The 16643-nt window shown below is 41.1% G+C and overlaps 1 protein-coding gene across 1 annotated transcript in view; it reads right to left on the bottom strand.

Moving 5' to 3' along the window:
* LOC124616111 overlaps nucleotides 1–16643 on the bottom strand; it is a 235005-nt gene that overhangs the window by 163680 nt on the left and 54682 nt on the right. The window contains exon 2 of the mRNA XM_047144378.1: nucleotides 5649–7231. Within this exon, the coding sequence (XP_047000334.1) occupies nucleotides 5649–7220 (1572 nt within the window). The 5' untranslated portion in view covers nucleotides 7221–7231. The remainder of the gene's footprint in view (nucleotides 1–5648; nucleotides 7232–16643) is intronic.

Here is a 16643-nt window from a genome sequence, read left to right on the forward strand (position 1 = left end):
GACACTCTCATTCGAGGTGATCAGCAGATCACAATCGGACACCTTGTTGCACAACTGGACATAAATGTCAGTAGTGCCGACAAACTCATCCACCGAATGGGGTCCTCAAAGGGGGTTCCTCACTGGCTAACAGAAGACCATGAAGAGCAACGAAGGGCTATCTGTGTGGAATTGCTTGCAAGTTACTAGGCTGACTGTGACAATCTTTTGTTGAATATTGTCACAGGCAATGAAACATGGGTTCACCACCTGGAATAGGAAGCAAAATGGCAATCCAGGATGTGGTGCCACACCACCTCCCCTCCAAATAAAAAGTTTACAGTCGCATCCTCAGCAGTAAAGTCACGGTGACAGTCTTCTGGAACTCTGAAGGGGTTACTCTGTTTGATATCCTCCCTCACGGTGCAACGACAAATTGTGAAGTTTACTGTGCTGCTCTCAGGAAATTGAAGAAACGACTTCAGAGTGTTCGCTGCCACAAAAACGCAAACAAACTTCTCGCTCTTCATGACAACACGAGGCTTCACACAAGTCTGCACACCCCAAAGGAGCTCACAAATATTCACTGGATTGTTCTCTTTCATCCGCCCTACAGAACCGGTTCTCTCACCTTCCAGCTTCGATGTCGATCGGTAGAGTGGTACCGTGCACGCATATAGGCCCTCCAGTAAGGTCGCATAAGGATGTTGTTTTGAAAACAGACTGTGCTGAAAAATGGGGTTTTGTAGACAATATGGTGTATTGGAATCTTGAATAAAAAGAATCTTTCAGAACAAAATATTACTTACTGAATGTACCTTGTAAGAACAGACAACAATAGAAATGTATGCTTACATTCTAAGTGTTTATAATCTCTCAATTTCAGCAGTACAAGCTGCAATTATACACATATATGAAAGAATTTCCTCACGAATAAGTTTTAGCATATGATCCAGAATCAGTGAGATTCGGCTGTTTCACATTTATTTCACAATCATTCATGTCTTTCAATAATTTACTAATGCTCAGAAGGCAAAACTACCATAACTATTTCATTAAATAAGTAGAAAAGTAATAAGAAATGAACGTTAATCCTAAGACTGTTTTCTTACCTCTAAGTACACTAGTGTTGCTCCAATGGTCAGACAGTAACAATTTTCACAGCAGTGAGTGTTAGGACTGTATTGGTTTGGCTTTGGAAAACCACAACACCAAAGATTTCAGCAGTTTTTTTTCAGTAACTGAACCATTTGTATCTCACTCACTAACATATCATTTATTCTCAAAATCCCTCTAGCCAAGACTCTCCCTAATCGACTTTCCATTCTTTATCCTTACCTTTCCCACACTATTCCCTTCATGTCCAAATCGTCTTCTCTATTTTCCAATTTCCCCACCGCACCCCCTTTGTTGTGGCAACCATCACATATTGCAGTCATTTTAAAACTCCCACCGTGAGCCAGCTGTCTTCTCTTCTCCTGCTTATGTACTCAATCCCCTTGCCAGGCAAATCTACCCCCCCCCCACCCCCCCACCCGTCCAGTTGCCAGAAACACTAGTTCCCTTTCCTCTCACTCCTGTTATCCCGAGGACCAACTCATAAGTAGTGTTCTTATGACCATAAGTGAGTGGATTGTTTTGTATATGTGTACTCACGTGTGTGTTTAAACCAGAAAAAGAGTAGTAACTCAAAAGATGCAAAACCTGCACTGTTACATGTACCTATATGTTGCACATCAATTAGTAATGGGTGAGTGGTTGCCTTTCCTCAATTTTGTTTATTATTGCCATGCTGGAATAACCATGACCATAGTATTGCAATACATAAGGGAACAAGCGCGGCTCGTGGTTTATATACTGGGGAAGGCTGCGGTATTTATCGATCGGAGCGCCAACATAGACCTCGGGTTATGCTACAGATTAGTCTGACATAAACAACTAAGAATTCAGGGGGAGGGGGATGGGCAGATCACTCTCTACCCATAATTTTACATACTGTATCTTCTATAACCAGGTATTAAATATCATTAGAAGCTAACTTCGAGTTAAAATCTTTGGTTCGTGTTTTTATACGTCATCATTACATTTTCTGACACTTTGCAGCAAATCATATGAAAAGACGCGTTTCGGAGAGATCTTTAATGCGATGAATGTTAACTTTGTGGCTGCTTAATATTTTTGGTGTTTTCAGTTCTAAACTTCAGGCGTTTATTGTGGTTTACCTCCAAAGCTCGAAGTTTATGAATTCGCATGACGATACTGTGATGTTTTGGTGATGTTACAGGTCTTGTGCTGTGATTGGGTGTCATGAGCAATCCGTGCAACTGCCATATTAATTCACATGTTTGAGAAGCGAACATGTTAGTATTTATTGTGTATTATGAAAATACGCATTTATGTGAAGTAACGCATTAAAGATCTCTCCAAAATACGTCATTTTTAGTATGGTTTGTTGTGCTAAAGTACACAAAATGTGACACTGTAGCGCAACACACTGTACCGGCACCAAAAGTGATTTGTTTCGGAAAATGTCATCACGTTTATGACTGGCTAAACATGACACTACCCTTTTTTACTCATTTCACTTAATAGGCTAAGTAGGACTTAATATAAAGAAATTAACTCTTATCAATTATGAATGCACTTTTGCTTACCTCAATTCATTTGTTTACAGACGAAGTCAGCTCGTCTCCCCTTCTGCACAGCAAAATGGTCTATGACCATTTCATTGAAATTTGGCCGATTCAGTAATTCTTTTTCTAGGGAACACATTGCAAGCATACAAAGTCTGTCCTCATTCACAGTGTTGCGCATGAATGTTTTCATTCGCTTTAACGTAGAGAAGCAGCTTTCTGCCTCTCCGGTCGTCATAGGGAAGGTTACTATTATTTGCAGAAGTTTTACACTTTGAGGAAAAGCTTTAGCCAGATTGTTATCGTAAAGAAAGTTCAACAAGGTCAAAGCACCTGACGCCTTCATAAAATCTTTTCGGCTGTATAACATGTTCAGTTCATGACGTAGATCTGAAGACTGTAAATTGAACAAATTAACAGCTATTTTAAGTTCTTTTTCCGAAAAAATAGTTTCATGTTTTGCAAACAACGGTGGATCAAACAGCTGTGCAATGGATAAGTGATAATTGAAACTGAATCGTTCTCTGATCTGAGTTGTGATGAGATCGCAAACGTTTCGTGCACACACTAATCTTGATTCTGTGAAACGTCCCCGTTTTGCAGTTGGTACTACCTGTTCCCAGTGACCGTCAGTTTCAAGTGAGATATTGGTGTTCTGTGCAAGTGAGGCCCTAATTTGCTGGATAGAATCTGCAAAGTGCGATAAATATTCAACAGTTTTCACTGCATCAATATAACTCTGCTGAAATTGATTAAAGAGAATGTCACAATGAGGCATGACTGTATTAAAAAAATTTAACCAGAAGAGGAAATCTTCGTCGTGCAGGAAACCCTTCCGTCCCGTGGCCTTGTTTATTGTCTTGTAATCACTGGCATCATCATCAATAATTCTTTCTAGGCACTTAACAATTTCCTTTTGGTATTTGTACACAGTGGTTACGCTCCGTGATTTAAAATTCCGTCTGATGGACTGAGGACAGGTAGGAATACGCTTCTTCACTACTTCGTCAAGAATGGCTGTACGACTAGAAGACCGGGAAAAGAAGGTGGAAATTCCTTCCAAGTTGCTAATGAAGATCCGCACCTGTTTATTGCCTGTCACACAACGTTCAACAATTAAATTTAACTGATGGGCATAGCGAGCAAAGTGAGCATTCCTGTACATTTCTCTAATTCTAGTTTGAACTCCACTTTTATGGCCACTCGTAACAGGAGCACCATCGTAACACTGAGCTATCAGTTTTTCAAGTGTTTCATGTACATTCATTTTCTCTAGCTGGCAGAGAACAGCCGCAGTTACATCATCTGCACTGTGACTTTTTGGGCGTACAAAGGAAATAAATCTTTCATTTATTTGTCCCAGTAGCTCATAGCAAATTATTAGGACCAATTGTGACAAATTTGCACAGTCAGTAGTTTCATCAACTTCTATTGCGAGAAAGTTTGCCTTTTACAGTTCACTCTTGATGAGATTGAGGCATACCTCATAAATTGATTCCAGGAGTTCATTTTGAATTATCTTCAATAGGCCTAAGAAAACATGGGTTTCTGATTTCTCAATGTGTTGCTTCAAGACGCAGTCCAGTTCTGCCATAAGACTGACTAATCCTGGGTTTTTGGAATCTTCTGTTTCATCGTGGCCCCTTAAGGCAAGCTCGAATTTGCTGCAAAATTTAATACAGTCTATCAGTTTACCCAGAATATACCGATTTTTTGATACTTTTTCATTATAATCTTTATATTACCGCGGTAAGCACTGTCTAATTTGCACATAATGTCCACTTTCCCTAGCACTGAAAACTCAATGAAACCATTTAAACATTTTTCGCTGGAATTATGTTTTTTCACCTTTGCGTGAAAATTCGTTAAGTCAGTGATACCAGTTTCAGTCCAGGCACTATCAGTACTATTTGTAAGAAGACAGGTGAAACAGAAAAATGCACAACCACACAACCACTCAGCTGCATCGTACATTGCTCTATTAAAACTGTGTTTGTATCCTTGCCTAGATTTGCACTGTTTCTGTTCTTGATTGATCATTAGATCGGGTCTGGGTGCACCAAGTTCTTTCACTTTCATCCTATGGCCGTGTTCCAAGTTTTTACCTATTAAATTGCACATTGAATTCATACTGCACTGGTTTCACACTCGCAGTATGTCACAGATATTCACAAGCAAGTAAAACTTACTAAAATCTTGCAAAATACACTCCGAAAAAGAAACTTGCTAATATCACACGGTATCAACAAAAGCAGTCAGCATCAGCAAGCAAGGAAAGTAAAGTAACGGGACAAATTTCGCGCACTTTGTCCTCTAATCACTTATGAAACTCTCGCTAGATGGCAGTACTGTTATGTTACTGTAGTCTAGTGCATTCTGGTGGGTTATTTGCAAACTTATTCTAAATATGGATAAAATAGCCAATGGCAGAAACAAAACAACTACGTAAAACATTATCAAAACAATAATACTAAACGTCAATTAATGACGCATTGAAGCATAGTAGAGATGTGCAGAGACAGAAATTGGATAGCGAAGTTTCGGCCACTCTACATTCCTTTATTACATAGATAGTGGAATGTGAAAAACGTGTGGTTGTTGGTATGACACCCTTAGGCTGCAAGCTCTGAGCCTTCGGGTCACCCATAAAGAGCAGTACTATGTAGAAGCCACGCCCCCAAACCGCTACTACATGCAGCTTACAGACGTTCCAAGGTGCAGCCTAAACACTACTAACTGTTTGGAAAACATCAATACAAACAGTTCCAAAAATGTTGACCGTCGTTACTTTAATCTGAATGGGAAATATGCGAAATTAGTCCTGATAATTTAAATTACGTAATACGTTCTTGCGAAATTTACTTTAACATATATTTTGGGGCGACTCCACCTCAGAGCCTTTAATTACGAGCCGCACCAGTAAGGGAATAATTCTATCATACAAAATAATACAAACACCAGAATACTCTTACATAAAATTATATCCACAGAAATTTCAAAATTAATAATATTTGAATAATAATACAGAACACTTACCTCCTGCATAAATGGAATATTCTTCATGTCTTTTTCATTGTACTGTATTTCATGTTCACCACGCTTTGATTTCATAAAATTTCGGCATTTGTCTAACTCTGCACATGCTTTAGTGAGACTGTATTTATTTTTCATCAAATATTCTTGCAAAACTACTATACGTATTTTTCTGTAACGGGATTTTAGGTAATTTAAACTTAACTCAGACTCTTTTTCATCATTTTTTTTTTCTTCAAAGAAGTACTTAAAAGGATCAGGAAAAATTTCCAAAAACTCTTCAATTTTGAAATTCTTGAGATACTTCTCTCTAATTTCCATTACTTTCATTCGTTCCTCATACTCTGCTAATGTTGGATACTTGCCACTTTCTAAAGTGTCACTAACAAATTTTTTCATTGCGTCTTCATCATCTGCAATCTGTTCACAAGTCTCTCTTATATAAGTTGGATCAGCATTTGGAAATATAGCAAGCAGATTAGTATAATTTTCATCTATTATCATTTTCTTTTCTTCTTCTGTTCTTCCAGAAAGTTTCTGGTTTGCTGTTTGCTCCCCTTCTTGTTCACTGCTATCTGCAGCTTTTGGGTAACCATTTTCCAATAAACCTGATATAGCATTACTTAACCAGTCGGCATCTTGTGAACATTTATCGCATATGGCTCTCAGAAAATCCTTCTGAGCATCAGGGAAAATTTCAATGAGAGAATTGTAATATGCTTGTTTCTTTTCATCATCCACCCCATTAATGTCAATGCATACAACATCGCTGTCATCAAGTTGAGGAGGAGCAAGTAAATCATCATAGTTTGCAGTAGATGGTCCAGGCAGCGTCAAATCAACTGGAAGGTTCCTGTCAAGTGTGTTCTTATGATTTCCATTTCCTGTATGTCTTGGAACTGTAGGATCCCAAAAAGAGGTTGATGGTTCATTACTTACTTCATCCCTCTGTCTTGCATTGACATTCTTAACTGGTTCAGAACTAGGATCCATCACATCTGGATCAGAAAGTTCAGGTTCATCTTCAGATGAGAATGCAAATCCTTCATTTTCCCACAAATATTCCTTAATTTCATTAAACTTGTCACTTTCTGAACTAACATCACTAACTGAATCACTTCTATTCACCAAATTACACTGATCTAAAACTACATCCAGCCCATCTGCTATGGTAACTTTGTCACTCTCTGCTGGACGAGAATCACTATGTGTTGACACACCAACATTCTCAGTCTTGTTGTCTTCATTCGCATCACTCTTAACATGAATTTTAGAAGGCTTTTTTGGTGGAATTCCTGATGTAGATGGTTTATTACGATCAGCATCATAGTTTCTTTTCCTAGCTCTCTTAGGTAACTCTTCAGTGGCCTCACCAGCAGTGTCTTTGTCTTCCCTTACATGGTCTAAAAATTTGAGCACAACTCTCTGTACCCTCTTTGGGTCATCAAAGAAAGTTTCAAGTGATGAATATATCTCATCAATATTTCTCTCTGGAATGATTCTTTGAATATGCATGGCTTCTTCCATCAATTTTTCCCTTGTGTGTCCTTGCTGAAGTAGAAATGCTTCTGCCATTTTGTTGATTTCTGCAACAAAGAAAACAAAACAAATTTTATCTGCACAAAACATATTTTTACTGTGTAAATACGCATCTCACCGCCTGTTTATCCTCATATCTTATGAACTCCTTGACACAAAACAAATGCTTTTCAAAAATGTTAATGATTAATGAAAACTACCTCAGCTGTATTATGACACACTTATTGTACTACAACCGGTTTCATTCTTACAACGTCTTCAGGTTGCGGTGTTGTTTTATGATGTAAATGGTTTTGTTGTCATTGAGACAGGGTTGTAGCCCCTCCCCGATGTTATTCAATCTGTATATTGAACAAGCAGTAAAGAAAACAAAAGAAAAATTTGGAGTAGGAATTAAAATCCATGGAGAAGAAATAAAAATGTTGAGGTTCGCCGATGACATTGTAATTCTGTCAGAGACAGCAAAGGACCTGGAAGAGCAGTTGAATGGAATGGACAGTATCTTGAAAGGAGGATATAAGATGAACATCAACAAAAGCAAAACGAGAATAATGGAATGTAGTCAAATTAAAGTGGGTGATGCTGCAGGAATTAGATTAGGAAATGAGACATTTAAAGCAGTAAATGAGTATTGCTATTTGGGGAGCAAAATAACTGATTATAGTCGAAGTAGAGAGGATATAAAATGTAGACTGGCAATGGCAAGGAAAGTGTTTCTGAAGAAGAGAAATTTGTTAACATCGAATATAGATTTCAGTGTTAGGAAGTCGTTTCTGAAAGTAGTATTTGTATGGAGTGTACCCATGTATGGAAGTGAAACATGGACGATAAATAGTTTAGACAAGAAGAGAATAGAAGCTTTCAAAATGTGGTGCTACAGAAAAATGCTGAAGATTAGACGGGTAGATCACATAACTAATGAGGAGGTATTGAATAGAATTGGAGAGAAGGGAAATTTGTGGCACAACTTGACTGGAAGAAGGAATCTGTTGGTAGGGCATATTCTGAGGCATCAAGGGATCACCAATTTACTATTGGCAGGCAGCGTGGAGAGTAAAAATCGCAGAGGGAGACCAAGAGATGAGTACACTAAACAGATTCAGAAGGATGTAGGTTGTAATAGGTACTGGGAGACCTTGCGCAAGATAGAGTGGCATGGAGTGCTGCATCAAACCAGTCTCTGGACTGAAGACGATGAAGACGATGACGACGACGACGACGACGATGACGACGACGACGACATGCAATGTTAAGGACAAAGTCCAAAAACAATTATCACAAACATGCACCAATTGCCTTAAGGAAGTGTGGTGAGTAGGTATGGCACACTGCATATAGTAAACTGTATGCAGTTTAACTATACATAGCATGCCATGCCTGTTCACTGTACTTCCACCAGGTGGTTGGCAAAATATTTGTGATCACTGTTGCTGGATTTGGTCTGTAATATTACATACAACAACCAGACCACCTACATCACTACTGTAACACAACTCAGCAGCCTGAATATGCTCTAAGAATGAAACTGGTTGTAGGACAATAAAAGTGTCATAACACAGCTTCATCAATCTTTAAAATTAGTATCAGCTATGGTGCTCAACACTATCAAGATTATATCCTGTTTGAAAACTTATGAAATTGCGTATCCTACTGCAGCAGTGTGGTTTAGTTTCTCTCGTAGCTCAGATACCTCAGAAAGCATGAAAATTCATTACCTGGTCTAGGGAAACATACAACATAACTCATTCACAAAAATCCACAAAAACAATGTACTGCACATGTCCCTAACCTGGCCTCTATAGACTGTTAATCTACTATAAGCTTCTTTCTACCTTCACATCCAGATTCACCAGTTACATGAGGAAAGCAATTTGAAAATTAATGGTATTATATTTTCACACTGAAACACAGACGCATACTTTTATAACCTACAGTTCTCTATGCAATTGTTAATCTCTCTTAATCTTTAGTTCACGTGAATTAAACATCTCTCTACCAGCTAGCAGCCATATCAAATCAACTATCTTCCAATTAGAAACTGTGAGAAGTGCAAAGGGAAGACTGCCACATGGTTGTGGTCTCCTTCATTGCCCGCAGTTTGTTTGGGAAGTCCAAGGCGAACCATTCCGAGTACCAGAAATTCAACAACTGATGGTGTCTAGTGGACCAAAGGTCCAGTCCTGCCCCCCCCCCCCCCCTTCCAATATCAGCATCCTGGCAGCCACTTTTGCGCCAAGTGGTCAGCATATTCATTCCCTGATATCCCAACATATCCAGGGATCCAAACAACAAAGACTGGCTGTCCAGCTCAATGGATGTCAGTAGATCCTGGATAGTCACGACTAATGAGTGACGAAGATAGCACTGGTCTATGGCCTGAAGGCTGCTCAGAGAGTCGCTACAGATTACAAGCACCCTGCAAGCGCAAAAATGAGCATGGCTAAGGGCTCGTTTGACGGCCACCAATTCAGCAGAGACACTGCATCCATTCAGCAAGGAATGTAGTTCACTGCCCCTTGCATGTGTGTATGTTCATTAATTAATCATTGCGCCGTCGGTGTACAGCACTTCTGAACCTAGAATGCATCGAGGACAGCCAGGAGCAGATCGTGAAACACAATGGGGTCAACTGACTCTTTCGGTCCCAAGCATATATCAAGACAGATCAAGATCAGGGTACACGCCATGGGGATGTACACGACTGGTCCCTGACAACAGGCAACAGTGGAGGACATTGGAGTTCACAGCAGAGACACTGTAGTCAAACTGCAATGGTGACTCCAGTTCCAAGTCTCTGCTGTAGGAGGTGGACCTACCTACTATGAAAAAGGTCACAGTTGTTTGCATGTTGAGGTGAGCGGCAAACATGTATAGCATAACTGAATAGCTGCTGTTGGCACCTGATCTGTAGTGAAGGGACCTCAGCATCCACGAGTAAGCTGTTCACAGGGTTAGATCAAAAGGCTCCTCTTGAAAGTTGGACTCCACAGTAATGTATCGGGTCCAGAGACCACAATGCTAAGGGTGGTGCCAAACCATACGCCAGACTGTGATAATCAAGATGGGATAGTATCAAAGCTTTATAAAGGTGCAGAAGAGTAGTGCGGTCTGCACCCCACATGGTGTTACTGAGGCAGCAAAGAGTATTACGGTATAGCCGTACCTCTGCTTAAGTTGACAAAGCTATTGAAGTCACGTCAGCCAGGTGTCAAAGACCACTCCAAACATTGATAAGTCTCTACCACATTGAGTAATTGGCCTTCGAGGTATGGTTGTGGTTGTGGATAAACAGTATGATGGCAACAAAAGCGCATGTCATGTGTCTTGGAGGTGGAAAACTGAACACCATGGGTGAGAGCCCATGACTGCACTTTTCCATGGTGCCCTGCAGTCACTGTTCAGCAACACCCATACTGAAGGAGCAATAGTGAAAGCAAAAATTGTCGGCATAGAAGGAGGGTGATACTGAAGACCCACAGTTGCTGCTAGAGCATCGATCCCCACTAAGAAGACAGAGACACTTAATACAGAGCCCTGCAAGACCCCATTCTCTTGGATACTAGAGATACTGTGGAAAGCACTAACTCAAATGTACAAAGTATGGTGCAACAAGAAGTTCTGGAGACAAATCAGAAGTGAGTCCTGGAGATGATACTCATGTAAGGTAGTGAGGATGCAGTGTTACCAAGTGATGTCATAAGTCTTTTGTAGGTTGAAGAAGACAGTAATAAGGTGTTTGATGTTGGTCAAAACCTGTCTGGATTACAGATTCCAGGCAAATGAGATTATTGGAAGTGGAACAGCCTTGGTAAGAACCACCCTGGGACGGAGCCAAAAGGCCCCAAGACTCAAGAAACCACCACAGCCACCAGCTCACCATGCGTTCAAGCAACTTACAGAAAACACTTGTGAGACCAACTGGGTGATAGCTGTCCATCTCTAGGGGTTGCTTATCCATTTCAGTACTGGGACAATGATGCTCTCGCACCATTAAGATGGGAGCTCACCCATGCTCCAAATACAGCTGTAGATAGTAAGGAGATGATGCTGACAATCCACTGATTGGTGTTTGAGCATTTTGTTGAGGATGTGGTCTGGTCCTGAGACTGTACCAGGGTGAAGGGCTAAGGCACTGAAGAATTCCCACTCACTGGATGGAGCATTATAGGGCTCCAGGTGGCGTGTAGTGAAAAGGACACAAAAGGCAGGTTGATAGTTCTCAGTGTGGAGGCTCGAGCATAAAGGAGAGAAAAATGTTTTGGCTACATCTGGGTCACTGAAAACAGCACAATTCACAAAACACCAAATACACCTGCAGAGGACCGGTATCCATCCACAGAGGCGTCTGATCTTCATCCAACCTGGTGAAGGAGGCATACGTGAACCAATGGTTGGAACATACCGTTCCCAGCATTCTTGTTTCCATCGTTTTATTAAGTGGCAGCCTCGGGCACTGACATGTTTAAAGGCAATGAGGTATTCAATCGATGAATGCCACTTATGCCATGATCTCTTTTTCAAGGTCCTCCAAGGTATTTACTGACGGGAGGATTCCAAATAAGATGGGGTCACTAAGTCGGCTGCCAATAGAATGGCTGCTGTTGCGTTTCGTTCTGGAGAGCCTCGTCAAAGCCTCCATTTAGTGTGTGTGTGTGGGGGGGGGGGGGGGGGGGGGTCAGTACAACAGTGAAGGGCAAAGAATCCCAGTCAGCACTATGGAGAGCCTATATAGATGGGAGTCAAGGAAAACAGTGGTGAGGGAGGGACAGGAAGGTTGGTAAGTGCTCACTACCACACAGGTCGTAGAGGACCCTCCAGTGGTTGGATGAGAGAAGACCAGAGCTGCAAATAGAAAGATCAATGGCCGAGTAAGTTCCACATCCCACACTGAAGTATATGGAGGCACCAGTATTCAAGAGAGAGAGTAGAGATCTGCAAGGAAGTTTTCAATGTCTTTACCACTGACACCGGGAGGGAGATAAACATTACAAATGGTAAGATCCTGAAATACTCCTGCCCCAACGTCACAGCCTCCAAAGTTTCATCAAGTGGCCCAAGTTCACTATATATATAGTTTAGAACATATGTGCAAACTCCACCTCATAACCCGTCATAATCGGCATGATTCTTAAAATATCCCCAGCAGCCACAATGGACAGGGGTCTACATTGCTGGAAACCGTTTCCTCAAGGGCAATGCAGAAAGCAGGGGAGGACCTTAAAGGAAGTTGCAGCTCAACAAGGTGGTGGAAAAATCCACTGCAGTTCCACTGTAGACTCGCGCTATTGTTAAACTGGGAGAACATCAAAGGGCCAAACAGGTAGTGTCACCTGCGGCCACAAGTTGAGATGTGGTGATGGCAATACACATGGGACCTGAGAAATGTGTGGTGCAATCTGGGGCCTCAGAGACCACCAGGATTGCTCCTGCAGCCACAGCAGCAGCATCATATGTGGCATCCTGTGGTGTGAAGGCCAGCTGAATTTCCTTCATCTAATTTTTTTGTCTTTCTTCTCCTTGGTGGGTTTGGACAACTTTCTTGGGTTAATTTCAGGGACAGAAGAAGACCATGAAGCCCTACAAATAGCAGCCTATGGCTCCTTCAGCCACTGGCTCTGGAAGGGAGTATCCCGAGCAACCCCTTCCTGGTGTTAGAAGCCGGATGAGAGTGATGCATCTCTGGCTGGGGTATGGAGATCAGCTTCCCCTGAGAGTTGGGAGCTACTGCTCCCCCACTGGGTGTGGGGGAAGCAGCAAGACGAGAGCCCCCATCTATCGGAGGGGCAAGCATGGTCAAGCAGCTCTGATGACTTGCTGTAGGGTGCATAATAGAGGAGTATGCCACCGGCAGCAACATGGTCACAGCTGTAGCATATGACATAGTCATGCATGAAGGATTAGACGCGTTCTTAATTTTTCTTGGGCTCTTGGTATATCAGTCTGTCTTGAGCCTTATACTCCAGTATTTTTTCTCCCTGGAAAAAAAAAAAATGCAGTCTCATGAGCACAGAGAATGATGCTCTCCACAGTGATGCAATTACGAGGAAAAGCACATGAAACGTTCGTGTGCAACAGTCGTACAGTCGTCCACAGTCCTGACAGGCTGGGCTCACATTTCAATGCATAGAAATGGGGGGGGGGGGGGGGCATAACATACAGTTTCATGACACACTGGTATACCATCACCTTGACCTTTTCACGCATAGATCCTCATTAACAGTTGAGATTGGGGCACTGTGTTAAACACTTTGCAGAAATCTAAGAATATGCAATGTGTCAGAGGAATTCCATACAAGGTTAACAAGGCTATCATGTGAGTGAAGTGCAAGCTAACTAATGTTTTCTGAATCTGTGTTGATTTGTGGACAGAAGCTTTTCTGCCTGAAGGAAATTAATTACATGCCAACTTCAAACAAATCGAGATTCCACCTGGACATGCTGACTTCTTTGTTTTCAACTCCTTCAGTTGCTTATCTGCACCAATGACACCTATTATTATGTCCTCCATTCGTAGTCTGAGGGACAGTCAAATGATCCTCAAATGTGAATGATTTTTTGAATGTGAAATTTAAAACTTCAGCTTTCCTTTCACTGTGTTCTAACGCTGCATCAGACTGGTCTATGAGAGACTGGATAGAAGCCACAACACACTTAGTGATTTTTGTGTAGAACCAGAATTTGCTCAGATTCTCGGCAAGATCTTTCATTAGGTTATGATGGTGGAAGTTGTACACTTCACATAAACTGCATTATCTGACAGTCTCTTTTTAATTTATTTTCTAGTTTGTTTTTTCTAAGCCCTTTTTATATTCTCTGAAACTGTATTTTCTAATTGCCGTCCTACCTGCATCCACCACAATGAAGATTAGGTTACAATGCCACTACTTGGTGCTATCATTTGCCAAGAAAACAAAATTGAAAAAATTTTAATCACATCCTAAACGAAGCACAATTGTTACAGGCCTTGCCCTTTCCTGATTGGCTTAGATAAAACTATGGCCAATGGGCACTGTTGTTGTCCTTTTATAAACTACATCTACATCTATATTCATCACATCACCGATAAGTTCATGGCAGAGTGTACATCCCATTGTACCGGTTTTTAGGATTTCTCCCTGTTCCATTCACATATAGAGAACAGAAAGAATGTTTGAATTTCTCTGCGCATGCTGTAGTAATCATTCTAATCTTGTCCTCATGACCCTTATGTGAGTGATAACTAGGGGGTGGTTGTACATTCCTAGAATCATCATTAAAAGCCAATTCTTGAAACTTTGTTAGAAGACTTTCTCAGGATAGTTCTTGTCTATCTACAAGAGTCTCTCTCTTCAGTTCCTTCAGTATCTCTGTGACACTCTCCCATGGGTTAAGCACACATGTGACCATAGGTGCTGCCCATCTCTGTACAAGTTCATTAGACCTACGTGGTACAGGTCCCACACACTTTAACAATATTCTAGAACAGGTTGCAAGGGTGATTCATACGCAATCTCCCTTGTAGACTGATTGCACTTCCCCAGTATTCTACCAACAAACCAAAGTCTACCATCTGCTTTACCCACAACTGAACCTAGGTGAACATTCCATTTCATATCCCAACGAAGTGTTTCACCTGGGGATTTGTTTAAGTTGGCTGATACCAACAGTGACACATTGATATTATAGTCATAGGATACTACCTTTCTTTGTATTGTTAAGTGGACAATTTTACCTTTCTGAACATTTAGAGCAAGTTGCCAATCTCTGCAACAGGTTGAAATCTTATCAAGATCTGACTGAATATTTATGCAGCTTCTTTCAGATAGTATTTCATTATACAGGGCGTTTCAAAAAGAAAGAGCAGATTTCAAACATTTATTTCTCAAAAACTACAAATGATAGAAACACAATTCCAACGGTCCTTCACTCAATATGAGTACCAAATGTTACACAACAAATATCAAAACTGTACCTCAATATGAGCACCATTTGTTACACGACAAATATCAAACCGGTATCTCATTTCTTGCCACACACGACGCAACTGGTCTTTAGTTACCGAATTCACGGCCGCAACAATTCGATGTCGTACCTCTTGAAGAGTAGCGGGCATAGGTGGGACATAAACACAGTCCTTTATGTACCCCCACAAATAAAAATCGCAGGGAGTAAGGTCTGGTGACCTGGGAGGCCACAGACGATGACATTGATCTTGTGCTCCTGCTCTTCCAATCCACCGTCCTGGAATGGTGTTATTTAGGTACCGTCGTACAGGTTCAGAGAAGTGTGGTGGGGCGCCATCTTGCATGAAGATGAAGTGATTTGAATCTTCCTGAAGTTGAGGAAATAGCCAGTTTTCTAACATGTCCAGGTAAATGGTTCCTGTGATAGTTTTCTCCATGAAAAAGAAAGGTCCATAAACTTTGTTTACCGAAATTGCACAAAAGACGTTAACCTTTGGTGAGTCTCTTTCATGTTGAATAACGTCCCTCGGAGTTTCACTCGCCCAAATTCGTACGTTATGCCGATTAACTTTACCAGAAATGTGAAACGTTGATTCATCTGAAAAAATTAATCGTTCGGCAAAATTGTCCTCTTCCATGTCCTGTAGAATTGCAGTTGAAAATTCGAACCTTTTGTTGTGGTCGTCAGGACGCAATGCTTGCAATAACTGCAGTTTGTACGGCTTCATGTGCAGACGGTTACTCAGAACGCGCCATACCGTTGTTTTAGACATGTTTAGTTCGTGACTTGCCCGTGCCGTGGATTTTCTAGGGCTCCTTTCGTAAGCTGCACGGACACGCTCGACATTTTCATCCGATGTGCGTGGACGACCCGTGCTTTTTCGCTTGCAGATGCAACCATCTTCTACGAATCTGTGATGCCACTCATAAATTTGCTTATGACGAGGCGGCTGTTTGTTGAATTGACGGCGGAATGCACGTTGCACACCAACAATGGACTCTAACTTTGCAAATTGCAGCACACAAAATGATCGTTCCTGTGGGGTCGTCGCCATTTTCCTACAAACAAACGCCAGCGCCACTGCGGATTTGCATGGAACTTCTGCGCGGACCATTGAAAAACTTTGAACCTTTCTCTGACAAGAAACGTTTGAATTGTGTTTCTATCATTTGTAGTTTTTGAGAAATAAATGTTTGAAATCTGCTCTTTCTTTTTGAAACGCCCTGTATATAACTGCATCATCTGCAAAAAGTCTGAGGTTACTTTTAATATTGTCCACAAGTTCATTAACATACAACAAGAATAACAAGGGTCCCAACACACTTTCCTGGGGCACACCCAAAGTTACTTCTACATCTGACAATGATCCATCCAAGAACATATGCTGCATCCTTCCTAACTGAAGTCCCCAACCCAGTCACAAATCTCATTTGATACCCCATATAAACATACTTTTCACAATGAGCATAGGTGTGGTACTGAGCCAAACACTTTTTTGTAAATCAAGAATTACTG

The sequence above is a fragment of the Schistocerca americana genome, chromosome 1, assembly GCF_021461395.2.
Source record: "Schistocerca americana isolate TAMUIC-IGC-003095 chromosome 1, iqSchAmer2.1, whole genome shotgun sequence".
NCBI classification, from domain to species: domain Eukaryota; kingdom Metazoa; phylum Arthropoda; class Insecta; order Orthoptera; family Acrididae; genus Schistocerca; species Schistocerca americana.